This window comes from Euprymna scolopes, chromosome 32, assembly GCF_053919585.1.
Source record: "Euprymna scolopes isolate OS-2025 chromosome 32, ASM5391958v1, whole genome shotgun sequence".
NCBI lineage: Eukaryota > Metazoa > Mollusca > Cephalopoda > Sepiida > Sepiolidae > Euprymna > Euprymna scolopes.
This window is the reverse complement of record NC_136513.1, coordinates 88380476-88407975: the sequence shown is the minus strand read 5'-3', so window position 1 is coordinate 88407975 and position 27500 is coordinate 88380476. Positions and strand designations below refer to the sequence as shown.

The window sequence follows — 27500 nt, the reverse complement described above, 5'->3', positions numbered from 1 at the left end:
TATATATATATATATATATATATATATATATATATATATATATATATAACACGGTAGTGTTTGAATATATGGTTAAGTGGCAGTTTTAGTAATTTAGAACTGCTTGAAAGCTTCTTCGCCCACTCGTTTTTTTTTGTTTTTTTTTATCAAATTTCAAACAATTATTACAGTTCATAGATCATTTTCTCAGCTATATTGTGAAAAAATGTTTTCGTTCAGTGAAACAAGAGTTATGATAAATTTACTCGTCTTAAAAATCATAAAAAAACGTAAGGAGGTGAGCGAAGTTTTTATGACTGGTTTCTATAGCAACCATGTCGCTTCAGCGACGACTATTGCTACCAATTCACTGCTGTCGCGAAAAAGAAGTAACAAGTGAAGCAGACAGAATGAAAGAATGAAAGGGAGATAATTTGGGGGGATTTTATTGAAAGCAGACGAGTATCATACATTGTGTATGTCATGTTTAAGGGGCAAAAAAAAATAAGACTGAAATTAAACAAAGAAAAAGTGAATTTATTGGAAGCCTGGAAGAATCATGGATTACAATAGAATATGCGAGCATGAAAAGTAATATGGTTAAGCTTGAACATGGAAAAGTAAAGAACTAGTTGTTAAAACTGGAAAAGTAAAAGACAAGATATTCTAGTAAAAAATATTAATAAATTTATAGTTTAAAATATTGCAGCATTAAGAATTTTAAAAAAATTCAACTTATAACATTATATTATTTATGTTGCAATATTTTAAGTTAGAAATTAATATTTTTACTAGAATATCTGGTCCTTTTCTTTTCGAGTTTTAACAACTAGTCCTTTACTTTTCCATGTTTAAACTTAACCATATTACTTTTCATGCTCGTATTTTTCTATTGTAATATATATATATATATATATATATATATATATATATATATATATATATATATATATATATATATGTATATATATATATATATGTATATATATATATATATATATATATATATATATATATATATTAAGTAATGTGATTTATAATTTAAAATTTAAAAATTTAAAAAAAATTTTTAATTTAAAAATCAAATTTTAATTAAATTAAAAATCAGTTTCATAAGAAGGAACAACAACAAAATCAATTATCTGTACGATCGTTTCGGAAATCCGTGCTTTTTATTGTGGTATACATGAAGTTATGTAGAACAATTAAAAAAATAAAAACCCTCCTAAATTTGCTGATGAGGAGACCTTGCTTACCAAAAAACTATATATAATTGTTCTACATAACTTCATGTATACCACAATAAAAAGCACGGATTTCCGAAACGATCGTACAGATAATTGATTTTGTTGTTGTTCCTTCTTATGAAACTGATTTTTAATTTAATTAAAATTTGATTTTTAAATTTAAAAAACTTTTTTAAATTTTTAAATTTTAAATTATAAATCACATTACTTAATATTGAATTAGCTCTAGGACATTTAACTATCGAGCTTATTATATATCTAAATTACAACGAGCACTTTCTATTTCCTGTATTTTAATTAAACTAGTAATTTCACTGTTACATTAAAATACACTCAGCTCTTTAGACTATTGTTCTAATCTCCTTTAAATTATATATATATATATATATATATATATATATATATATATATATATATATACATATATATATATATACATATATATATATATATATATATATATATATATATGTAACAAATAAATGATAAAAGTCTATATTCCAAATTTCACGATGTTGACCATCTTACCGTTTATTTCTTTGAGTACCTTAACGTGCACAATTATTGACACCACCTGTTTCGTAGCACAAAATCGTTTGTTTAATTATTATACCAATGGATGAATTTATTCTGCCCTTAACTCATAAGAAGAAAAGCGTTTATCAATTCATCAATAGAACATAAATGCATATAGCCATGATTACAAAATCCGAAAATTGAAAAGCCATGATTACAAAATCCGAAAATTGCGAGACAAATTTTCTTTTTCTTTTATAATGTTTTAATTTTCAAGTAAAGTCAAGTTAGTAATGTAATGTAAATATATATATATATATATATATATATATATATATATATATATATATATATATATATATATATATATATATATATATATATATATATATATATATGGTGGTATGCAATTGATTTTATACGATTTTAACATATTTATTTTCACAAATAAAATCCTCCATGTTAAAAAAGACTCGTGTCTTATAATCATATGAGGGCAGAAATGAAGTGGGTGAGGTCAAAGTTATTATGAAGATTCACACTTATGCGTTGAAGTGAGAAATCCGCCGACATAAATGAAGAAGGCTGCTGAAATCAGGGACATGACGTGGCACGCAGGATACAGGAGAAACCTTTTTGCCATGTAACTATTAGCCATCAGAATGAAAGCACCTGCAACACAAAACAAACATATATTTCAATAAAAATAAAAACGCATATTTCAATAAAACAAATACATATTTCAATAAAGCAAACACATATTTCAATAAAACAAATACAGATTTCAATAAAACAAACCAATAAATACTAGAAGGAAAAAAAGATAAACACATGAACATGGTTTGATTTGTGTAATGAAAAGAAAATAGAGAATGAAAACACATTGGCATGGCTACAGAAAGGACACTTGGGGAATAAAAAATAATCGTCACTGACATCTACACAAAACAACACGATCAGAATAAACAACATAAAAGCAAAAATAATCGAGTTCGATAAAAATTGGAAATGTATATTCTGTTTACAAACAGACGAAATGGTAAATCACATCATAGATGAATACATCAAACTAGTCCAAATCGAATATTAAAAAGTTTGATTATGTCAGAAAATAAAATTAACTGAGGGTAAAGAAGTAATTGTCATCTTAATCACTTAAAAAATTTATACATTGATTATTTATTTTTTCCCCACGAAACAAAATGTGACACAAGGTCGGTTTATATGAGGGAGATAACCAGCTCTCCTCAAAAGGGGATTCTACAAAAATAAAATTGCCTTAGTATAGAGGGGTTACCCCTCCATTGACTAAGGACAATTAATTTGAATGCAGCATCTGAGCAGACACCACACTTCAGTGACCCGCCCAGTACAAGTACCGGGTGCAAATGTATACACTTTTAACAAAGAGACGATACAATAAACAGTGTAAGAAATGTAGCTCACCTATAGGACAGAAACAAGTCATTTTAAATTATTCATGCTGGATTAATTGGTCGTCAAGTTTTTCATTAACAGTTATTTCTTAAACTAAAAAATACACGATTAAACCCGGTTCTCCAACTTCCAACGTAGACCCCTACTACCATGTCTCCTTCTCCAACATCAGGGGTCTACGTTCTAACCTTCCAGAGGTTGAAACCCAATTACAGGAGACTAAACCAGACCTTTTATTTTTAAGTGAAACTGGCATTGGACAGGCTATTTCCCTAGAAGAGTTCGCAATTAAAGGATACTCTAACTTAACTTCTAAATCTGACCCCCAAGATCGCCATGGGCATGGAATATGTGCCTATATTAAAGATAGCTTTCCATGTGGTAGGGACATCTCCAGGGAAGATCCTAACTTACCCTATATGTGCTTCCAGGTTGCTTTAGCTCACACTATGGCATTTATATTTACTCTCTATCGCCCCCACAACAGCGGAGTTACTATCTTTAAAAGCATATCTGAGAAAATTGACCAAGTCCTATCTGCTTATCCTTCAGCTAACATTCACGTATGTGGAGACTTCAATGTTCATAACGTCGAATGGTTGACCCACTCAAACAAGACCGATGATGAGGGGAGGTTCTGTCATGATTTCTCCATTGCCTATGACCTCACTCAGATTGTTCAGGAACCCACCCAATGACAGCCAGTATGCGAGCCTACTAGACCTTTTTCTCACAACTTGCCCTGAACTATGTTCAGTTTCTGTTCTGTCGCCTCTTGGATCTTCCGACCACTCTGTTGTATCAATTAAGATAAAAATGAAATGTAATAAGTTCCCAGACGTACCTCTCCATCGTACAGTATATCAATACACTAAGGCTGACTGGGATAGCTTCCGTACATTTATATCTGATCTACCTCTGCATTCCATATTTAAAAAGGATGTGTCCTCTATAGTATTAGACCCGACGGAATGGTTAATTGTAGGTATTGACCGTTTCATACCCTCTAAAAAGTTTCAGCAAAAACCTAACAGCCAGCCATGGTTCTCTCTAGAATGTGCTGCTGCCATTGCGCACAGAAATCACTTTTTCCACTGTTTCCAACGTTATAGATGTATGGAAACTAAAGCCGCTTTCAGGACTGCCAGCAACCATTGTAAGAAAGTAATAAAGAACGCAAGATGGTTGTATGCTCAATCTGTTAAGTCCAAAGTAGCTGAGCAGCGGCTTGGTTCCCACCAGTTTTGGCAAATAGCAAACAGAATTCTGAACAGAAGCGTGTGCTCCATCCCAACTATTATCAATGGACCTGAGGTAATCTTGTCAGCATCAGACAAAGCCAAACTCTTTGTCAAGAACTTTGCAGCTAATTCTACCTTTTGCGATCAAGGCCGCCAACACCCAATATTTCCACCTGTATCAGAAAACACACTATGTGATATACGTATAACTGTGGGTGATGTTGCCAAGCTAATCAAAAAACTTGATTCCAGTAAAGCAACTGGCCCGGACGGTATTCCAATTATAGTACTCAAAAAACTTCAACCTGAACTAGCGCCCATACTTACAAAACTATTTAAACGTTTTCTTAAGGAGAATAGTTTCCCATCTCCCAGGAAAATTTCATCAGTATGCCCTGTATTTAAGAATTCAGGTGATCGCTCATCCCCCCTCTCAGTACAGGCCAATAAGTCTCCTGTGCGTCATGAGTAAGTTGCTGGAATCTGTGTTAAATAGAGAAGTAATCAACCATCTCAGCAAAAATAACCTTCTTAGTGACACTCAATATGGTTTCCGTTCTGCTAGATCTACAGCAGATGTGCTTACAGTTATATCTCATAGGATTAGCAAATCTCTCGACGGAGGCAACCTTTCTAGGGCAATTGCTCTTGACATATCTAAGGCCTTTGATAGGGTATGGCATAAAGGTTTACTTCATAAGATCTCTAGCTATGATATTGCTGGAAATGTCTTCTCAATTATTAAATCATTTCTTTCTGATAGGTTCATAAGAGTAGTAGTTAATGGGCAAAAATCAGAAGCCCACAGTATTAATGCCGGTGTCCCTCAGGGGTCCATCCTGGGCCCAACTCTTTTCCTGATCTACATTAATGATCTTCCAAATCACATCCTTACATCATTTGTAGACATTTATGCTGACGACACTACCATTTATGGTAGCACATCTAAGACAGTAAACGACCAAGTTCTCTCCAATTCTCTCTCCTCTGATCTTGAGCATGTAGTACAATGGGGAAAGGAGTGGCTGGTTACTTTTAATGCATCTAAAACCAAGCTTCTCTCTTTACATCATCAACATGCTAGCTTTAATTTTTTTTTTTTTTTTTTTTTTTTTTTTTCTCGTCCATAAATGTTTATCTACCAAGTTGATCTTAAATATTGTATAATCAATCCATTATATTATCATTTTCAGTCCCCCACCCCTAATTTCTGGCTCCCATCTTATCTCGCAATTACTTATAACGTCACCAAATAACTTCAGAAGAACCCCCCCCCATCCGATTTTGTTTTATATCATAAGTTGCTTAAAACGTGATTAGTTAAAGTTCAGAATAAAATCACGCTTTCTCTTAACGGTTAATTTAAAAAAAAAATCTTCTGAACGCTATTAAAAGTTAAATTCTTCACTAGTTTGGAGACGGAATGCGTTGTTGTGATAAGTGATTTTCTCTATTAATTCGCACTTTTTATTTTAAGATTCAAATATTAATAACTACATTTTATTTCAGTATTTAATTTATGTATTTCTGTTGTATTAAATGCTAGCTTTAATTTTTTTTTTTTTTTTTTTTTTTCTCGTCCATAAATGTTTATTTATCTACCGAGTTGATTGCAAAAATAGATTACCTAATTGTACTCATTTTTAGTTCGTGGGAGGGGAATCTATCACCATACTTTCACTTAAACAGGTCCGTTGGACTTTTATTAAGTACAATACTTAATAGTTATTTTTTTATTTATTTTTTTTTATTTTTTTTTTAATGGAGAGTAGAAAACGCATTGTGGATGCGTTATCGGCAGCTCCTGTTACTCTCGCTTCTTTTTATTTGTCCCTCAGTCCTCATTTTTAAATGAGTGATTTTTCTGACAAAGGGAGAAGAAAAAGCTGTTTTCTAGGTTGGCAGTATTTTTGCGCGAACAGTTGGCAGAGTAGGTGGAAATTTTCTGTTTCTATGTCTATCCTTGTAGCCATGTCACTAGTAAGGGTGCTGGAGGTAAACGTTTTGTCTGGGCTGACGTTATCCGCCTGATAGTCAGGGACCCGAACCTTGGATTAACCACTAAGGAGGCTGTCCTATCAGCAGGTGCAAAGTACTGGGGCTGCTGTATTGCCATTTGGTGAATGGAATCTGGACCATGCAGTAGCTTCTGGTGGGGCCTCTCGATGCCATACTAGTGGGTAATTGTTACGGCTTTACCTTATCATGTGGTACAAAAAAAAAAAAAAAATTCTTCGTTTCTTTTTCTCTCTTAGTTTCCCCTCTCTGTCCTGCTCTAAGTAAATCTGTCGACCTAGTCCACAAATTCCAAAATTTCATCATGACAAGTTTCAAAAAAAAATACACGATTAAACCCGGTTCTCCAACTTCCAACGTAGACCCCTACTACCATGTCTCCTTCTCCAACATCAGGGGTCTACGTTCTAACCTTCCAGAGGTTGAAACCCAATTACAGGAGACTAAACCAGACCTTTTATTTTTAAGTGAAACTGGCATTGGACAGGCTATTTCCCTTGATGAGTTTGCAATTACAGGATACTCTAACTTAACTTCTAAATCTGACCCCCAAGATCGCCATGGGCATGGAATATGTGCCTATATTAAAGATAGCTTTCCATGTGGGAGGGACATCTCCAGGGAAGATCCTAACTTACCTTATATGTGCTTCCGGGTTGCTTTAGCTCACACTACTGCATTTATATTTACTCTCTATCGCCCCCACAACAGCGGAGTTACTATCTTTCAAAGCATATCTGAGAAAATTGACCAAGTCCTTTCTACTTACCCTTCAGCTAACATTCACGTATGTGGAGACTTCAATGTTCACAACGTCGAATGGTTGACCCACTCAAACAAGACCGATGATGAGGGGAGGTTCTGTCATGATTTCTCCATTGCCTATGACCTCACTCAGATTGTTCAGGAACCTACCCGTGTGCCCGATAATGACGGCCAGTATGCGAGCCTACTAGACCTTTTTCTCACAACTTGCCCTGAACTATGTTCAGTTTCTGTTCTGTCGCCTCTTGGATCTTCCGACCACTCTGTTGTATCAATTAAGATAAAAATGAAATGTAATAAGTCCCCAGACGTACCTCTTCATCGTACAGTATATCGATACACTAAGGCTGACTGGGATAGCTTCCGTACATTTATATCTGATCTACCTCTGCATTCCATGTTTAAAAAGGATGTGTCCTCTATAGTATTAGACCTAACTGAATGGTTAATTGTAGGTATTGACCATTTCATACCCTCTAAAAAGTTTCAGCAAAAACCTAACAGCCAGCCATGGTTCTCTCCAGAATGTGCTGCTGCCATTGCGCACAGAAATCACTTTTTCCACTGCTTCAAACGTAATAGATGTATGGAAACTAAAGCCGTTTTCAGGACTGCCAGCAACCATTGTAAGAAAGTAATAAGGAACGCAAGAGAGTTGTATGCTCAATCTGTTAAGTCCAAAGTAGCTGAGCAGCGGCTTGGTTCCCACCAGTTTTGGCAAATAGCAAACAGAATCCTGAACAGAAGCGTGTGCTCCATCCCAACTATTATCAATGGATCTGAGGTAATCTCGTCAGCATCAGACAAAGCCAAACTCTTTGTCAAGAACTTTGCAGCTAATTCTACCCTTTGCGACCAAGACCGCCAACCCCCAATATTTCCTCTTGTATCAGAAAACACGCTATGTGATATACGTATATCTGTACGTGATGTTGCCAAACTAATCAAAAACCTTGATTCCAGTAAAGCAACTGGCCCTGATGGTATTCCAATTATAGTACTCAAAAAACTTCAACCTGAACTAGCGCCCATACTTACAAAACTGTTTAAACGTTGTCTTAAGGAGAATAGTTTCCCATCTCCCTGGAAAATCTCATCAGTATGCCCTGTATTTAAGAATTCAGGTGATCGCTCATCCCCCTCTCAGTACAGGCCAATAAGTCTCCTGTGCGTCATGAGTAAGTTGCTAGAATCTGTATTAAATACAGAAGTAATCAAACATCTCAACATAAATAACCTTCTTAGTGACACTCAATATGGTTTCCGTTCTGCTAGATCTACAGCAGATGTCCTTACAGTTATATCGCATAGGATTAGCAAATCTCTCGACGGTGGCAATCTTTCTAGGGCAATTGCTCTTGACATATCTAAAGCCTTTGATAGGGTATGGCATAAAGGTTTACTTCATAAGATCGCTAGCTATGGTATAGCTGGAAAAGTCTTCTCAATTATTAAATCATTTCTTTCTGATAGATTCATAAGAGTAGTAGTTGAGGGGCAAAAATCAGAAGCTCACAATATTAATGCCGGTGTCCCTCAGGGATCCATCCTGGGCCCAACTCTTTTCCTGATCTACATTAATGATCTTCCAAATCATATCCTTACATCATTTGTAGACATTTATGCTGACGACACTACCATTTATGGTACCACATCTAAGACAGTAAACGAGCAAGTTCTCTCCAATTCTCTCTCCTCTGATCTTGAGCACGTAGTACAATGGGGAAAGGAGTGGCTGGTTACTTTTAATGCATCTAAAACCAAGCTTCTCTCTTTACATCATCAACATTCTAATCCACATTTGTCATCAATTGAAATGAATGGCTCTCGTCTTCAGGAGGCCTCAAGTTTTGACAAGCTTCTGGGATGACCATTACTCCTGATCTTAAATGGAACACGTATATCAAATCTGTTGCCAAGGCCGCTGGAAAAATGGTGGGATCTTTCTATCGATCCAGTAGATATCTCACTGCTGATGCTATTCTCTATCTATATAAGAGCCAGGTACGTCCAAGGATGGAATACTGTTGCCACATCTGGGCAGGAGCTGCTAGAAAGAACTTGTCCTGCCTTGATAGAGTTCAAAATAGACTTCGTAGCCTCGTAGGAGATGTCCTTTTCTCCTCCTTGCAACCTCTATCTCACAGAAGAGATGTTGCGAGTTTGTCTCTGATGTATCGTTATTTTCATGGAAAGTGTTCAACTGAGCTTCAATCTATGGTCCCCCCTCGCCAAACTTTCACAAGAAACACTCGTCTAGCTGTAAACACTATCAATAATTTCCCCCACTCTTTATCTGTGCCTAAACCTAAACGTAGATTCCATGAACAAAGCTTCTTTCTTAGAACTGCACGCCTGTGGAATTGTCTTCCGTTTTCCTGCTTTCCGGCTGACTACAATATGGTTTTGTTCAAGTCTAAAGTAAATAAGTTCTTGATGAGCCGTTCCATATAAGTTATTAAATTTACCAAATTTTCATTACTAATGATTACTATATTGACCAACTTCTACTGTACACTCTTTAACCCTTATCCTTGAGTGGCCTCTGGGCCTTGATAATGTGGTGATGCCTTTGTAAAAAAAAAAAAAAAAAAAAAAAAAAAAAAAACATTCTGATCCCCATCTGGCATCAATTGAAATAAATAGCTCTCGTCTTCAGGAGGCCTCAAGTTTTGACAAGCTTCTGGGCTTGACCATTACTCCTAATCTTAAATGGAACACGTACATCAAATCTGTTGCCAAGGCCGCTGGAAAAATGGTGGGATCTTTCTATCAATCCAGTAGATATCTCACTGCTGATGCAATTCTCTATCTATATAAGAGCCAGGTACGTCCAAGGATGGAATACTGTTGCCACATCTGGGCAGGAGCTGCTAGAAAGGACTTGTCCTGCCTTGTTCAAAATAGACTTCGTAGCCTCGTAGGAGATGTCCTTTTCTCTTCCTTGCAACCTCTATCTCACAGAAGAGATGTTGCGAGTCTGTCTCTGATGTATCGTTATTTTCATGGAAAGTGTTCGACTGAGCTTCAATCTATGGTCCCCCCTCGCAAAACTTTCACAAGAAACACTCGTCTAGCTGTAAACACTATCAATAATTCCCCCCACTCTTTATCTGTGCCTAACCCTAAACGTAGATTCCATGAACAAAGCTTTTTTATTAGAACTGCACGCCTGTGGAATTGTCTTCCGTTTTCCTGCTTTCCGGTTGACTACAATATGGTTGTCTTCAAGTCTAACGTAAATAAGTTCTTGATGAGCCGTTCCATATAAGTTATCAAATTTAACAAATTTTCCTTACTAATGATTATTATATTGTCCAATTTCTACTGTACACTCTTTAACCTTTATCCTTGAGTGGCCTCTTGGCTTTGATAATGTGTTGATACCTATGAAAAAAAAAGAAAAAGTCCAATGTGAACAAGTTCTAATTGAATCGTCCCCCTAAGTAATCCAAGTTACAAAATTCCCACTGTTTACTATGCTAAAATCACAATGACTAATGTATACCTATTAACCCTTATCCTCGAGTGGCCTCTGGGCCTTGATAAGTGGTGACACCCATGTAAAAAAAAAAAAAAGCACTAAAGCTTCACTGACAGACAGAATGCTATTTCAAAATATACTGTGACAGATTGACAACAGGATAATTAAAACTAAGAGATTACAAAGAATATTATATTTCAGCTTAAAGCGTGAATGATAGACACGATGATATTTCAAACCAGAGTGTGACAGACTAACAAAATTGTATGTCAGACAAAATCGTGACAGATAATATGGTATTTCACACTAATACGTGACAGACTTTTCCCTCTTACCCCTTTCCTTCTTTCTCTCTCTCTCTCTCTCGACATCCAAGGTATATCTTATTATCTGCTACGTAAATACCCCCCCGACAAACCCGACAAGCAGCAAAATCCCACCCCTTCACAGTAAAGATCCCTAGATGTAAGAAAGTCTTCTACTCTAATAGCTTCTTCCCCACAACTGCTGGACTTTGGAACTCCTTTCCAGGTTCCTGCTTTCCCAACTGTACTGACATGCAGAAGTTCAAGTGTAATGTGAACAGACATCTTGCTGCTCAACTCCCTACATAGTATCCCTGCAAATTATGTCCCCGATAGTAGCCCCCTACATCAAAGTGACACTGTGCCTTGTTTGGGTGAAAATAGAATTAAAAAAAAAAACATGATCCCGTCTGAACTCTCTCTCTCTCTCTCTCTCTCTCTCTCTCTCTCTCTCTCTCTCTCTCTCTCTATCTATCTATCTATCTATCTGTCTATCTATCTCTCGTCATCAAAGTTATATCTTATCGACAAGTTGTGTATTCATTCTTTTTGTGTAATGTTATCCTCATCGTCATGGTTGTTTCACCACGTTTCGGCATACTCATCCTCTGGCCTTCTTCAAGTGATTAACCGCGACGAGATAGAAATGCCGAAAATTGTCACTGTATCCCCAGGAATCACTGCCTTCCATAGGTGTTTTTGTCAGTAGGTTTTGGTCAACTAATCTTCTTACCTGCTTTTTGTAGGAGCGACACCACTATATTCACACAATGATTACCCGGAAGAGTAGAGACTCAACGCCTCTGTCCACTGCACCAAAGGGGGAACTTTATGTCAAGGTTGAATTTTATGGTCTTATGAATCCAAATTTGAGATTTTGTCTGGTCTTCCGTTGTTGGGTCCGCACCGAATAATATTATGAATTATTTTTAATATTGTTATTTATTGTTGTTTATTCATTATTTTTTTATTATTTCTTAAGTTGATTATTTTATTATTTTGCAGTTGATTATTTTATTATTTCTTAAGTAGATTATTTTATTATTTCTTAAGTTGATTATTTTATTATTTCTGAAGTTGATTATTTTATTATTTCTGAAGTTAATTATTTTATTATTTCTTTAGTTAATTATTTTATTATTTCTGAAGTTGATTATTTTATTATTTCTGAAGTTGATTATTTTATTATTTCTGAAGTTAATTATTTTATTATTTCTGAAGTTGATTATTTTATTATTTCTGAAGTTAATTATTTTATTATTTCTTTAGTTAATTATTTTATTATTTCTTAAGTAGATTATTTTATTATTTTGCAGTTGATTATTTTATTATTTCTTAAGTAGATTATTTTATTATTTCTTAAGTTGATTATTTTATTATTTCTGAAGTTGATTATTTTATTATTTCTGAAGTTAATTATTTTATTATTTCTTTAGTTAATTATTTTATTATTTCTGAAGTTGATTATTTTATTATTTCTGAAGTTGATTATTTTATTATTTCTGAAGTTAATTATTTTATTATTTCTGAAGTTGATTATTTTATTATTTCTGAAGTTAATTATTTTATTATTTCTTTAGTTAATTATTTTATTATTTTGAAGTTAATTATTTTATTATTTTGAAGTTGATTATTTTATTATTTCTGAAGTTGATTATTTTATTATTTCTGAAGTTGATTATTTTATTATTTCTGAAGTTAATTATTTTATTATTTCTGAAGTTAATTATTTTATTATTTCTGAAGTTAATTATTTTATTATTTCTTAAGTTGATTATTTTATTATTTCTGAAGTTTATTATTTTATTATTTCTGAAGTTGATTATTTTATTATTTCTGAAGTTGATTATTTTATTATTTCTGAAGTTAATTATTTTATTATTTCTGAAGTTAATTATTTTATTATTTCTGAAGTTGATTATTTTATTATTTCTGAAGTTAAATATTTTATTATTTCTGAAGTTGATTATTTTATTATTTCTGAAGTTGATAATTTTATTATTTCTGAAGTTGATTATTTTTTTTTTTTCTTAAGTTAATTATTTTATTATTTCTGAAGTTAATTATTTCATTATTTCTGAAGTTAATTATTTTATTATTTCTTAAGTTGATTATTTTATTATTTCTGAAGTTGATTATTTTATTATTTCTTAAGTAGATTATTTTATTATTTCTGAAGTTAATTATTTTATTATTTCTGAAGTTGATTATTTTATTATTTCTGAAGTTTATTATTTTATTATTTCTGAAGTTGATTATTTTATTATTTCTTAAGTAGATTATTTTATTATTTCTGCAGTTGATTTTTTTATTATTTCTGAAGTTAATTATTTTATTATTTCTGAAGTTAATTATTTTATTATTTCTGAAGTTGATTATTTTATTATTTCTTAAGTAGATTATTTTATTATTTCTGAAGTTGATTATTTTATTATTTCTGAAGTTAATTATTTTATTATTTCTGAAGTTAATTATTTTATTATTTCTGAAGTTGATTATTTTATTATTTCTGAAGTTGATTATTTTATTATTTCTGAAGTTGATTATTTTATTATTTCTGAAGTTGATTATTTTATTATTTCTTAAGTAGATTATTTTATTATTTCTGAAGTTGATTATTTTATTATTTCTTAAGTTGATTATTTTATTATTTCTTAAGTTGATTATTTTATTATTTCTGAAGTTGATTATTTTATTATTTCTGCAGTTGATTTTTTTATTATTTCTTAAGTTAATTATTTTATTATTTCTGAAGTTAATTATTTTATTATTTCTGAAGTTGATTGTTTTATTATTTCTGAAGTTAATTATTTTATTATTTCTGAAGTTGATTATTCTATTATTTCTTAAGTAGATTATTTTATTATTTCTGAAGTTAATTATTTTATTATTTCTGAAGTTGATTATTTCATTATTTCTGAAGTTAATTATTTTATTATTTCTGCAGTTGATGTTTTTATTATTTCTGAAGTTGATTATTTCATTATTTCTGAAGTTGATTATTTTATTATTTCTTAAGTTGATTATTTTATTATTTCTGAAGTTGATTATTTTATTATTTCTGAAGTTGATTATTTTATTATTTCTTAAGTTGATTATTTTATTATTTCTGAAGTTGATTATTTTATTATTTCTGCAGTTGATTTTTTTATTATTTCTGAAGTTGATTATTTCATTATTTCTGAAGTTGATTATTTTATTATTTCTGAAGTTTATTATATTATAATGTCAGATGTAGATTATATTTTTATTTCTGAAGATGATTATTTCATTATTTCTGAAGTTGATTATTTTATTTTTTCTAAATTGATTTTTCATTATTTCTGAAGTTGATTATTTTATTATTTCTGAAGTTGATTGTTTTATTATTTCTGAAGTTGATTATTTCATTATTTCTTAAGTTGATTATTTTATTATTTCTGAAGTTGATTATTTTAATTATTTCTGAAGTTGATTATTGAATTATTTCTGAAGTTGATTATTGAATTATTTATGAAGTTGATTATTTTATAATTTCTGATGTTGATTATTTCATTATTTCTGAAGTTGATTATTTTGTAATTTCTGAAATTGGTTATTTCATTATATCTGGAGTTGATTCTTTTATTATTTCTGAAATTTATTATTTTATTATTTCTGAAGTTGATTAAATTATAATTTCTGAGGTTGATTATTTTATTATTTCTGAAGTTGATTTAATTATAATTTCTGAGGTTGATCATTTTATTATTTCTGCAGTTGATTTTTTTATTATTTCTTAAGTTGATTATTTAATTATTTCTGAGGTTGATTATTTTATTATTTCTGTAGTTGATTATTTCATTATTTCTTAAGTTTATTATTTTATAATTTCTGAAATAAATTATTTCATTATATCTGGAGTTGATTAATTTATCATTTCTTCAGTTGATTATTTTATTATTTCTGAAGTTGAGTCTTTTATTACTTCTAAATTTGGTAATTTTATTATTTCTGAAGTTGATTATTTTATATTTTCTAAATGTGTTTATTTCATTTTTTCGAAGTTGAGTCTTTTATTATTTCTGAAGTTGATTATATTATTATTTCTGAAGTTGATTATATTATTATTTCTGAAGTTTATTAGGTTATATTTTCTGAAGTTTATTATTTTATTATTTCTGAAATTGATTATTTTATTATTTTTGAAGTTGATTATTTCATTATTTCTGAAGTTGATTATTTTAGTATTTCTGTAGTTGACTTTAATTATTTCTGAAGTTGGTTATTTTAGTATTTCTGAAGTTGATTATGTTATTATTTATGAAGTTGATTATATTATAATTTCAGATGTTGTCTTCTTCATTATTTCTGTTTTTCATTATTTCTTAAGTTGATTATTTAATTATTTCTCGAGTTGATTATTTTATTATTTCTGAAGCTGATTCCTTTATAATTTTTTAAGTTGATTATTGTATAATTTCTGAAGAAATAAAAAAATGATAAACTTTAGGAATAATGAAATAATCAACTCCAGAAAAAATGAAATAATTAACTTCAGAAATAATGAAACAATCAACTTAAGAAATAATGAAATAATCACACTTAAGAAATAATAAAATAGCCACTTCAGGAAGAATAACATAATCACCTTTAGAATAAATAAAATAATCAACTTAAGAAATAATAAAAGAATCAACTTCAGAAATAATGAAATAATCACCTCCAGATATAATGAAACAATCAATTTCAGAAATTATAAAATACTCAACTACAGAAATGATGAAATAATCAACATCAGAAATTATACTATAATCAACTTCAGAAATAATTAAATAATTAACTTCAGAAATTAGAAAATTGTCAACTTAAGAAATAATAAAATAATCAACTTCAGAAATAATTAAATAATCAACTTAAGAAATTAGAAAATTATCAACTTAGGATGTAATAAAAAGATCAACTTCAGAAATAATAAAAAATCAACTTCAGAAATAATGCAATAATCGACTTCAGAAATTTAAAAATAATTAACTTCAGAAATAATACAATAATCAACTTCAGAAATAATGAAATAATCAACTTCAGAAAATATAAAATAATCAACTTCAGAAATAATGAAAGAATCAACTGCAGAAATAATAAAATAATCAACTTCAGAAATAATAAAATAATCAACTTCAGAAAATATAAAATAATCAACGTCAGACATAATGAAGGAATCAACTTAAGATATAATAAAAGAATCAACTTCAGTAATTATAAAATAACCAATTTATAATTTCTGAAGTTGATTATTTTATAATTTCTGAAGTTGATTATTTTATTATTTCTGAAGTTGATTATTTCATTATTTCTGAAGTTGATTATTTTATAATTTCTGAAGTTGATTATTTTATAATTTCTGAAGTTGATTATTTCATTTTTTCTGAACAGGCCACAAATAAAGAACATGGATACATAAATTATGAAGACATTGCAGACAAAATAGTATTTCAAACTTAAGCGTGACAAATAAGATGCTATTTCAAACTAAACTGTCACAAGCAAAATGCTATTTCCAACTTAAGCGTGACAAAGTTATGCATATATATTATTTAAATAACAACTATGGATGATAGTAATTGCTTAGAATGCAATTAGGAGATTTGGAGTTCCTATCCCGTCGCGGTTACCACCTGAGGAGGGCCAGAGGAATAGTTGGCCGAAACGTCATGAAACAACAACTAAGATGAGGATAATAGTCTGCAATAAATCAATTAATAAAGTTGTGTTTATTTAAAACTAAAGTTTGACAGACAAAATAGTAATTATGTCTGCCTTGTCTGTCATGCTTTTGTTCGAAATGTCCTTTTGTCTGTCACGCTGTGATTTGAGATACCAGTTTATCTGCTGACATAAAAGCATCGCAATTTGTTTTTCTCACATCCTGAATCCGTTCACAATTTTCTGTGGACGTAGAAAAATTACCCACAAAAAATAAAAAAAAGCACCGTTCACGTGTCACCTCTACCTATCTGTGACTCACCTGCCAAAATACTAAGGCTGATAACCAACGACTTCCCAATCTTCCCGCTGATGACTCCAACCACCTCAGTAATTGTATAGAGGATTAATGTGATCACGCCAACAACCAGAGCAAACATATGGAGGCCTCGACTTGTCTGAATACCTGAAAGAAAAAAAAAAATTATGTTCCTGAAATTTTTAGATGAAGATAACCCATTTGTATTATTTGTATTATTCAGACTCTAGTTCTTATCTTGTATGTTATTTTACCAATGTTTCGGTAGATGTTGCCTTCGACTTTCTTCAAGTGTGTAATTTTATGCTTGTGAAACGTAGACTGAATATGCCAGACATGCCAAGAAACTGAACCATTTTTATATGACCTGCGTCCGTAGATTGTTGAAAATCAAGTGGCAAGACAAGATATCAGATCTTTCAGTCCGATCAAACCTTCCGTCGATGCACACAATGTTACAGCAGTGGCAGGTTTGCTGGGTCGGTCATATATGTCGCATGACTGATTCAAGGCTCCTAAAACAGTTTTTTTTATTATGAGCTGTCCAAAGGAAAAGACCCGTAGGAAGATAGCGGAAACGGTTGAAGGACAATCTGAAAGTATCCCTTTAACAGTTTGGTTTGTATTTTAACTCATGGGATAAACAAACCCCAAACAGATGTTGCTGGCATGTTGCAACTCACAAAGGGGCTAGACTTGCTGAATCCGCGCGCAATGAAGAACGCAAGAGAAAACGTGACGTTAAAAAACACAGAGTAATCAACGCCTCTGATACAGAATTATTCTACAGGTGTCCAACATGCGGGAAATACTTCAGAGCTCAAATCGGTCTAGTACGCCATTTTTGAACGCACAGAACAATTGCATAATCACGATCATCTTCTCAAGCGATGAACAGATATTTAAGTGTTTTAAATACCTATTCCATTTCAATCCCATCCCTTACAGTTGAGATCCCTAGATGTAAGAGAGGCTTCTACTCCAGTAGTTTCTTCCCCAGAACCGCTAGACTTTGGAATTCCCTTCCAGGTTCCTGCTTCCCCAACTGTACTGACATGCAGAAGTTCAAGTGTAACGTGAACCAACATCTTGCTGCCCAACTCCCCACATGGTCCCCCTATAGCTTATGTCCCTGATAGTAGCCCCTACATCAAAGTGACAACATGCCTTGTTTGGGGTGAAAATGTAATTAAAAAAAATAAAAATAATAATATTTTTCTCTTAGTAAAATATTTAAGATTTCAGATATCATAACACTAAACAATCGCAGGACGATGTTTCGCTTCGTCCCATCCTCCGGGCCATTCAGTGTCGCATAGGAATCATTATCTAATATCAGTATCATTATATTATCATTATATAATAGAATCAGTTCTTGAAAATCCTCAATACTAATTTTATACCATTCTTCTTGAAGCTTCACCCACAAATCCTCCATGTTAGTGGGATTTCTTTCGATAACTTTAACTCCTAAGATCTTCCAAAGATTTTCTATTGGATTTAAGTCAGGACTCTGCGGTGGGCAATTCATAATTTCGAATTCTTGCTCGCTAACATCTCATTACCACCTTTGCCTTGTGACATGGGACATTATCTTGCATGAAGGTAGCCCTATCGAAACCTGAATTCTGTATGATTGGCCTTGAACAATGTTTTATAGATCTGCGTGTTTACATGAAGACAAAAGGCATTGTATCTTGGCTAAAAAAATATTCCAAAATACCATGACGCTTCCACCCCGAAACTTGACAGTTTTCTTAGTCCACTTTGCACTTAATCTTTCACCAATATGTCTCTTAACATTGTTTTTCCATCATTTCCAAATAAATTAAACTTGCTTTCATCACTGAAAAATACTTTTGCCCAATTTTCATATGTCCAAATTACATCCCTGTTTGCAAACTCCAATCTCTTCTTCTTATTCTTCGAACTAACAAATGGTTTCTTCCCTGGGGTTCGATTAAGCAGCCCTATTTCTTGCAGTCGTCTAGAAACAGTCTGTCTTGACACATTAACTCATGAGGTACTATTCATAACCCTTTTAATTTATTTGCAAAACTTAAAACGGTCCTTTAATGATATACGCTGCATTATTCGATCTTCTCTTGCCGAAGATTTGCGGGGTCTGCCTGTTTAAAAAGCACTAACTATTTTGCCAGCATCGTTATAGGATTTAACAACCCTGTCTAAAACACTCTTGGAACGTTTCACTTTCTCTGAAATCTCTCTAATGGTGTGATTTTCCTTGTGTAGCTTCACAATTACTTGTCTCACAGAATAATAAAGTTTTTGGCGTTTCGCTATGGTACCGGCTGATGCAACATTTACAAATGACTAAGTAAAACTTATTCTTTAGAGGAAATCAAAAAATTTTAATATAGCATACTGTTTACATTGTTTTTCACAATTTTGTCCCTTACTTTTAGACGTCCCTATTTTGAAAATAAATAAATTATTGTTATAATTCTTTTTCTATCCTTTGCAAATGATGCAAATTTTAGTATGTTATTATGGATGATAACGACTACAAATTGTCAAAAAGGTCAGCTTTTCACAGTTGTCATTCCGAACAAATATTAGGTTTGAAAATTGTGTCCCGTAGTTTTGGACGCTACTGTATATATATATATATATATATATAAAATTTTTTCGGGGGGTACAGAATTTAATAATGGCTAAATACAGACCAATCAACGTAATGATTTAAAAAAAAAATTTTAAATGAAAATAAAAGTTAGCTAACCAGGTTTCATTCCTCGCTCAACAGAGCTAAATCGATGAAAATACGATTTAAAAAAAAAAAAAGGTCATGAATATGGCGGAGGAGGGAACAAATCCCAAAGATTAGAACAACATGTACCATCAAAGATTCGTTATGCAAATTTTTCACCCTCGAATGTTCTGAATAATACGTATGGTTCTGCGATTTGCGACCATCTTATAAATAACCATGCGTGTGCCACGAATTTCAGTGCTGACATGTTTACGATCCTTAGTAAGTCGCACTCTCCCTATCATTCGAAAATTTTAGAGACAATTTTTATTAAGTCTTTGAGACATTCTCTTTGCAAGCAAAAAGAAAATCTTTTAGGACTTAATTTAGTCTCTATGTAATTTTTCTCCCGTTTATTTTTTGTTTTTTTCGTCCCCCTCACCATATTCATGACCTTTTTTTTTTTTAATCATATATACAGATATGATTACTATAATTTATATGCTAGCATGACCGTCCGGCCTTGCCCGGTTGTAAAATTAGCTTTAATATGATATTTTTATTCATCAAGATTTCGTATTTATTACTATTGATAAAGAGCCAACTCTCTATTGATTAGTATATCATACTTAATATACAAGTATTCATCGTAAAAAGAAGGACGGTGGGGAAATATTTAATGGAGGTTAAGAAAAATTAAATAAATAAGATGGTAGAGTCAGCTACCGGATTCTGCCTTCATTTTTAAAGCCGAATCGAGGTCTTTTTTTTTCTATAGGGAAACAAATTAAATATAGAGCTTTGAAAAGTGAGGGCGAACCCGGTCGGCTGACTCTACCCCTTATTTATTTAAGTTTTTTTTTTAACCTCCATTAAATTTTTTTCCTCTGTCCTTCTTTTTACCATGGATACAAAAAAAAACAGTCTTCTTTTTTTAATAGGTATAATAATGCTTTGTACCCCCAAAAATATAATGATATATATATATATATATATATATATATATATATATATATATATATATATATATATATGCTAGCAAAAGTACCCGTCGTTGACTGGGTTCAGAAACAGCCTACAGAAAATGGACTCTGATTTATTAAAGTATGATAGGTTATGAAAAGGAAGGGTTGTAAAGAGATAGCTTCGAATTTGGGGGTATCAAAACCAAAGCAAAATATCATGAAAGTAAAAATAAAATAGATAAACCCCATAATTTATTATACCATACCTGTTAACACTGAAACATTATCACAATATTCTGTGGATCTATATTAAAAAAAACCTTGTTAAGTTTTGTGACATATTTCCATTCTATTGAGGTCAGGCGAGAACGAACATCCCATAATTTTATCATACCATATTTCTTCAAACTGAAACATAATTATCAAAGTATACTTACGCAGATAGATATGACAACTTTATTATACCATTCCTATTTAAGTTAAAACATACTTATCAAAGTATTATTATGTACATCTATATCAAAAAACACTTGTGAACGTTTTTTTTTTTTTAATTTTTAAATTTTTTATTTCTATACTTTGTGGACCAGGCGCTTACGCAGACCCCACAATTTTAATGAATCATCATTATGCCTGACCAAACATACCCATCCTGTGTCGCGATACATCTTCTATCATTATATGTGATCAGTTTTCTATAATAGTCAACCATATATTCGTGACCAGACACACACACAGACGTTCAGCTTTATATTATAGATATTTGAAGTCATCGACATACAGTCCTGTTTCGTTGTATCACAACTCATCATTGCCGCTAGTCTAGCACCTCTCCCAAGCTGAGGGTTGAACCTAGAACCATCGCGTTGACAACCAGAAGTTCTACCGATCGTGTTCAAGATCAGAGGAGAGAATCAGAGAGAATTTGGTCATTTACGGACTTTGATGTGTTGCCATAGATAGTAGTGTCATCAGCATAAATATCTCCGAATGACATAAATATGTGTTTTGGGAGATCATTGATGTAGATCAGGAAGAGAGTTGGGCCTAGGATCGACCCTTGAGAGATTCAGCATTAACACTGAGAGCTTCCGATTTCTGCCCATCAACAACTAATATTTTTATGAACTTATGAATTATGTAATATGCTCTTATGTACTTACTTGCGTCAGATGATCAGATGCCATGTCCGTGATGCGTTATATTTCGGAAAATCATCCCCTCGTCAAGCGTGTGTTTGACTCTTTGGAACGTGTGTGGTGGGTATATATATATATATATATATATATATATATATATATATCCAGATATGTCGTAAATAATCTCACCCGCTACTTAATCGGCTGAAAAATGCGACGCCCATTGTTTGTTTATAAACAAGCGGTTAGAGCACTGTAAAAGTGGTGGACAAATGTTTGTTTAAATAGACATTTGGCGAGATAATTTACGGGCGCCGCTCCCATGGGTCGATCGCATGGCGGAAATTCTTAACTGTATTGTAATGATTTTACTGGGGTCTAAAAATGTTTTTCAGCCGCCATATTACTTTCTATTTACTTGGCAGAGTTAGACACAAGGTTGTTTTTTTAATGTAGAGAAGCATTTATTACTAAAAAAAAAAAACGAAATGGTGAAATATCAAAGCAAGTTAAGCTAAAAGTTAAAAAAAGTAACAAAAAACGATTCAAAGAATTCGAACAACGAAGAAGTGAAAATAAGTAAATAAATAAATAATTGCAACCAAAGGCAAGATAAGTCAACGTAAAAAGGGTCAATAATTGTAGAAACACCGGTGTCACATGTCACGTGACCTAACTGTTCAGATTTTTCAGAAAGAGGCTCGTCTGCGGGGCCTATTTATCTTAGCTGCACCAAGGTATTTTTTACGACCTGCCCCAGCATAGTATAAACACCCCCCAACCACCAACATCTTAAAAATGGCTTTCGAGGTTGGGGGTGTTTATTCCGAAAGCCGTTCTTAACATGTAGAGGTTGGGATGTTTATAATACGCTGGGGCACGTCGTAAAAATTTACAAAAAAAACAAAAAAACTAACAGAATTAAAAAAACAAAAACAAAAAAGTAACGAAGGAGAATCGAATCTCTCCTTGTTTTTTGTTCTTTTTTTAAATTTTTGTTTTGTTTGGTTTTTATTGTTTTTTTTTATTACTAAAAAAAAATATCGTTAAAATAATAAGAAAAAAAAATTGTAATCAACTAATAAATAAAAAGCGAAACATTTTTTTGGCGCAAGAGATTCCGTAGCAGTGTCAGAAATCGCCATTAAAAATGCGTGATAAAAACTTGAATAATTCGACCTCCTATCTTTCGAAGCTTATAACTACTTTAAAATGTAATTCAAACTCTATTTTTTTCCAATTAAAGGAGCAAATACCAATTTAAAAAAAAAATAACAGGTTTATTAGCAAATTATTATTTGTTTTTTTTATCTGTTTTCTTTAAAAAAGATTTAAAGAAAATCAACGAATTTTAACTTACTTCGATAATAATATATATATATATATTCCAAAAAATCACTTACCTATAAAAATACTAATCAATGGGTACTTCCATTCTTCATTATCAAAAAGCTATCTATATTTCATATTTCATATCCTTTTTAAATAAAATACTTTTTTAAGCCAGGATTCCAAAACGCGACATCAGATGTTTTTCACAGTTGAAATAAAGGAAGACAAATGCCTGCTTTTCTTCGAGTTGACATCTTCGGTGGCTTTAAGCGCCAGAATTAATGTCTCTTTCTATTGCGTGCTGTAAACATTTTTTTTTAATTTTCTTAAAGAAATACATGAGTTTTTGATTTAGTATATTTTATTTCTTCTTTGTGAAGTGATTTTTTAATATCTAAAAAAAAACATTGAATAAAATAGAAAAAATTGTCGTAAATGTACGAAATTTTCTGAACAATATAACAAGATTATAAGGCATCACTTTAAAAAAAACAACAATTTAACGTGTTTTTTTAAAAAAAAGCTTTGGGCTTTACAGGTAAATTTGCAAATGATTGTTCTTTTTTGTTTTAAATTAGCTTATTTTATTTATTGATCTTTTATTTTCAATTTGTGATATATAAATTTGAGGTGAGAAAATTAATTATTTTCATTTTAATAGACATTTCAAAATGGGGGGGGGTGAATTAAAAACCGCTTGTCTACAGAATTATATTCGGTTTATTGGAAAAAGCATAAGATTTCACATTGAACCTGAAAATACCTTAAAAATTAAACCAAATATTTAAAAAAAAGAATTTACGGGTTTGTATTACTGTACACATAGATTCGAAAAAGTTGTCAAAAAACAAATATATTAGAAATAAATATTATCAAAGGCAAGATAAGTTACTTTTCTACCAAACTCGATACATTTTTTTGTTTTTATTCAATGTAACATATTTATTCAGCTCGAAAAACATGCAGTGTTTCAAAATGGCGCCCGACACTCTCTTTAACATGGTAAGTTTGGCAAAAGGTGTTATAAATAATAAACTAGATAAAATATGATTTAAAAACCACCGAATATATGTCAACTTATGTCACGGTAACATATATTGAGCAAATTTCTAACAGTATTTTGTCTAGTTTATTATTTATAACATCTTTTCCTGAACTTACCGTGTTAAAGAGAGTGTCGGGCGCCATTTTGAATTTTCCAATACATCGGTAAACACTGTATGCTTTTCGAGCTGAATAAACATGTTACATTGAATAAAAACACTAAAAACATATCCAGTTAGGTAGAAAAGTAACTTATTTTGCCTTTGATAACATTTATTTGTTATATATTTGGGGGGGGGGTGACAACTTTTTCGAATCTATGTGTACAGTAATACAAACCCAAATACTTAATATTTGTGCAATAATATTTTCTAATCGGTTTTAATCTGGCGATAAAATAGCTGCCAAGAGACATGTTTATATTAATATTTAATATTTAAAAAAAATTAAACACAATTAATTAAAAATCTATGTTGTTTTGAACTAATGGAATTTTAATCGTTTTAACCTTTTAAAAATTAATTAATGTTTACGAAGTTTCTTTTTCTTGGCAATTCAACTGATTATAGTATATATTAATTCGAAAAAACGCTATTTAAAAAAAATCATAATATTAAATTTATATCAGTTTTTTTAATTGCAACTTCAAGGTAATTTTTTGTTCAATACGTGTATATAAATTTTTTAAAAATAAATATTTTTTACTTATTTGAACTCTTATGTTTCATAATAAATAGAAATTTTGATAGATTTAAATATATTTTGTTCAAATTTCGAAAAAATAAATATGGGGGGAGAGAAACGCACTAAAAATATATATGTTTTACGAAAACTGCATTTTATATGTAATTTCATTCTAAAATGGATAAGTATCGAAAATTCACGAAAAACTGACCATTAGTTGATTTTTGCTAGATTTATTAAACACGACTTAATGATTTTTAAAACCTTTGTTTATCTTCTTCAAACTGCAATTAATTAATTTTTGTTATAACTTTGTTAGGTTTTTAAGATTTACACAGTTTAATGATTAAATAATATTATAAACATTTGTATATTAAATATGAAATACGATTTTACGGAATGTTCTTTTGGTTATCTACGGGCTTCCATATTTTGTTCGGTAAAAAGAGACAAACAAAATATGAAGTGTTGAAAACAATCATCAAACTTTGGAGCGTTGGAAATTTACTTTACTTTAAATTTCCCGCTCGAATCTGGAGCAAAATACAGGAGAAAAAAGTTTTTAAAAAAATGATCTTATTATTTTTTACACTTCAAAGTTTTCAAATTTCTCATCTAAATAAATTTTTTACACTTCAAAGTTTTCAAATTTCTCATCTAAATAAATTTTTTACACTCCAAACTTTTCAAATTTCTCATCTAAATAAATTTTTTACACTTCAACTTTTTCAAATTTCTCATCTAAATAAATTTTTTACACTCCAAACTTTTCAAATTTTTCATCTAAATAAATTTTTTACACTTCAAAGTTTTCAAATTTCTCATCTAAATATTTTTTTTACACTTCAAAGTTTTCAAATTTCTCATCTAAATAAATTTTTTACACTCCAAACTTTTCAAATTTTTCATCTAAATAAATTTTTTACACTTCAAAGTTTTCAAATTTCTCATCTAAATAATTTTTTACACTTCAAAGTTTTCAAATTTCTCATCTAAATAAATTTTTTACACTTCAAAGTTTTCAAATTTCTCATCTAAATTAATTTTTTACACTTCAAAGTTTTCAAATTTCTCATCTAAATAAATTTTTTACACTCCAAACTTTTCAAATTTCTCATCTAAATAAATTTTTTACACTTCAAAGTTTTCAAATTTCTCATCTAAATAAAATTTTTAGACTCCAAACTTTTCAAATTTTTCATGTAAATAATTTTTTTACACTTCAAAGTTTTCAAATTTCTCATCTAAATATTTTTTTTACACTTCAAAGTTTTCAAATTTCTCATCTAAATAAATTTTTTACACTCCAAACTTTTCAAATTTTTCATCTAAATAAATTTTTTACACTTCAAAGTTTTCAAATTTCTCATCTAAATAAATTTTTTACACTTCAAAGTTTTCAAATTTCTCATCTAAATAAATTTTTTACACTCCAAACTTTTCAAATTTCTCATCTAAATAAATTTTTTACACTTCAAAGTTTTCAAATTTCTCATCTAAATAAATTTTTTACACTCCAAACTTTTCAAATTTTTCATCTAAATAAATTTTTTACACTTCAAAGTTTTCAAATTTCTCATCTAAATAATTTTTTACACTTCAAAGTTTTCAAATTTCTCATCTAAATAAATTTTTTACACTTCAAAGTTTTCAAATTTCTCATCTAAATAATTTTTTTACACTTCAAAGTTTTCAAATTTCTCATCTAAATAAATTTTTTACACTCCAAACTTTTCAAATTTCTCATCTAAATAAATTTTTTACACTTCAAAGTTTTCAAATTTCTCATCTAAATAAATTTTTTACACTCCAAACTTTTCAAATTTTTCATGTAAATAATTTTTTTACACTTCAAAGTTTTCAAATTTCTCATCTAAATATTTTTTTTACACTTCAAAGTTTTCAAATTTCTCATCTAAATAAATTTTTTACACTTCAAAGTTTTCAAATTTCTCATCTAAATAATTTTTTTACACTTCAAAGTTTTTTAAATTTCTCATCTAAATAATTTTTTTACACTTCAAAGTTTTCAAATTTCTCATCTAAATTAATTTTTTACACTTCAAAGTTTTCAAATTTCTCATCTAAATAAATTTTTTACACTTCAAAGTTTTCAAATTCAAACGAATATTTCACTCTCCCATGTTTCTATTGTCATTGCTATCGATGAAATTGTTTATTTTTCACTCAAATCGATTGATTGCCTGCTCTATGTGGGGTTTCATCATGGTGCACCAGGAGGAAGTTCCACATACCTTCCCACAGTGACTAAGTCCATAATACATTGTAATCTATATTGCACTGTAGAGAAACCACTGTTGATTTTATAAAAAAAAAAAATTATATGTAATGACCTGAATTAAATTTTAAAATAAAAAGATTAAGAATCATGGTGCAATTGTGCTTTAAGCAAAAACATTCATTTCGAACGCGCCCCTGTCATATCAAAGAACTTACTGTTGATTTTATATGTGGAACCGTTCGGCTGCTGTCGTTATAAAACTTCTCAAATGCATTTGTGATGTTAGGCTGTGTAAGGTGTTAACTTTGGTCAAAATCGCGGGTTCCTTCTTTCATTGGATTATTTTGATTATCGATTATCGATATTTATTGAAGACGTTCCGATACAAAACCTATCTAAGACCACTGC

The 27500-nt window shown here is 30.6% G+C and overlaps 1 protein-coding gene across 2 annotated transcripts in view; it reads right to left on the bottom strand.

The window, feature by feature from the left end:
* Positions 1–2110: 2110 nt before the first annotated feature.
* The window catches only part of LOC145256471 (uncharacterized), a 132787-nt gene continuing 107397 nt past the window's right edge, over positions 2111–27500 (bottom strand). The window contains exons 2-3 of one of the 2 annotated variants that reach the window (XM_080115408.1): positions 16977–17120; positions 2111–2414 (exon numbers count right to left, since the gene is read on the bottom strand). In XM_080115408.1, the coding sequence (XP_079971534.1) occupies positions 2269–2414; positions 16977–17120 (290 nt within the window). In that variant the 3' untranslated portion in view covers positions 2111–2268. The remainder of the gene's footprint in view (positions 2415–16976; positions 17121–27500) is intronic. The other variant, XM_080115407.1, reaches the window with a different exon arrangement.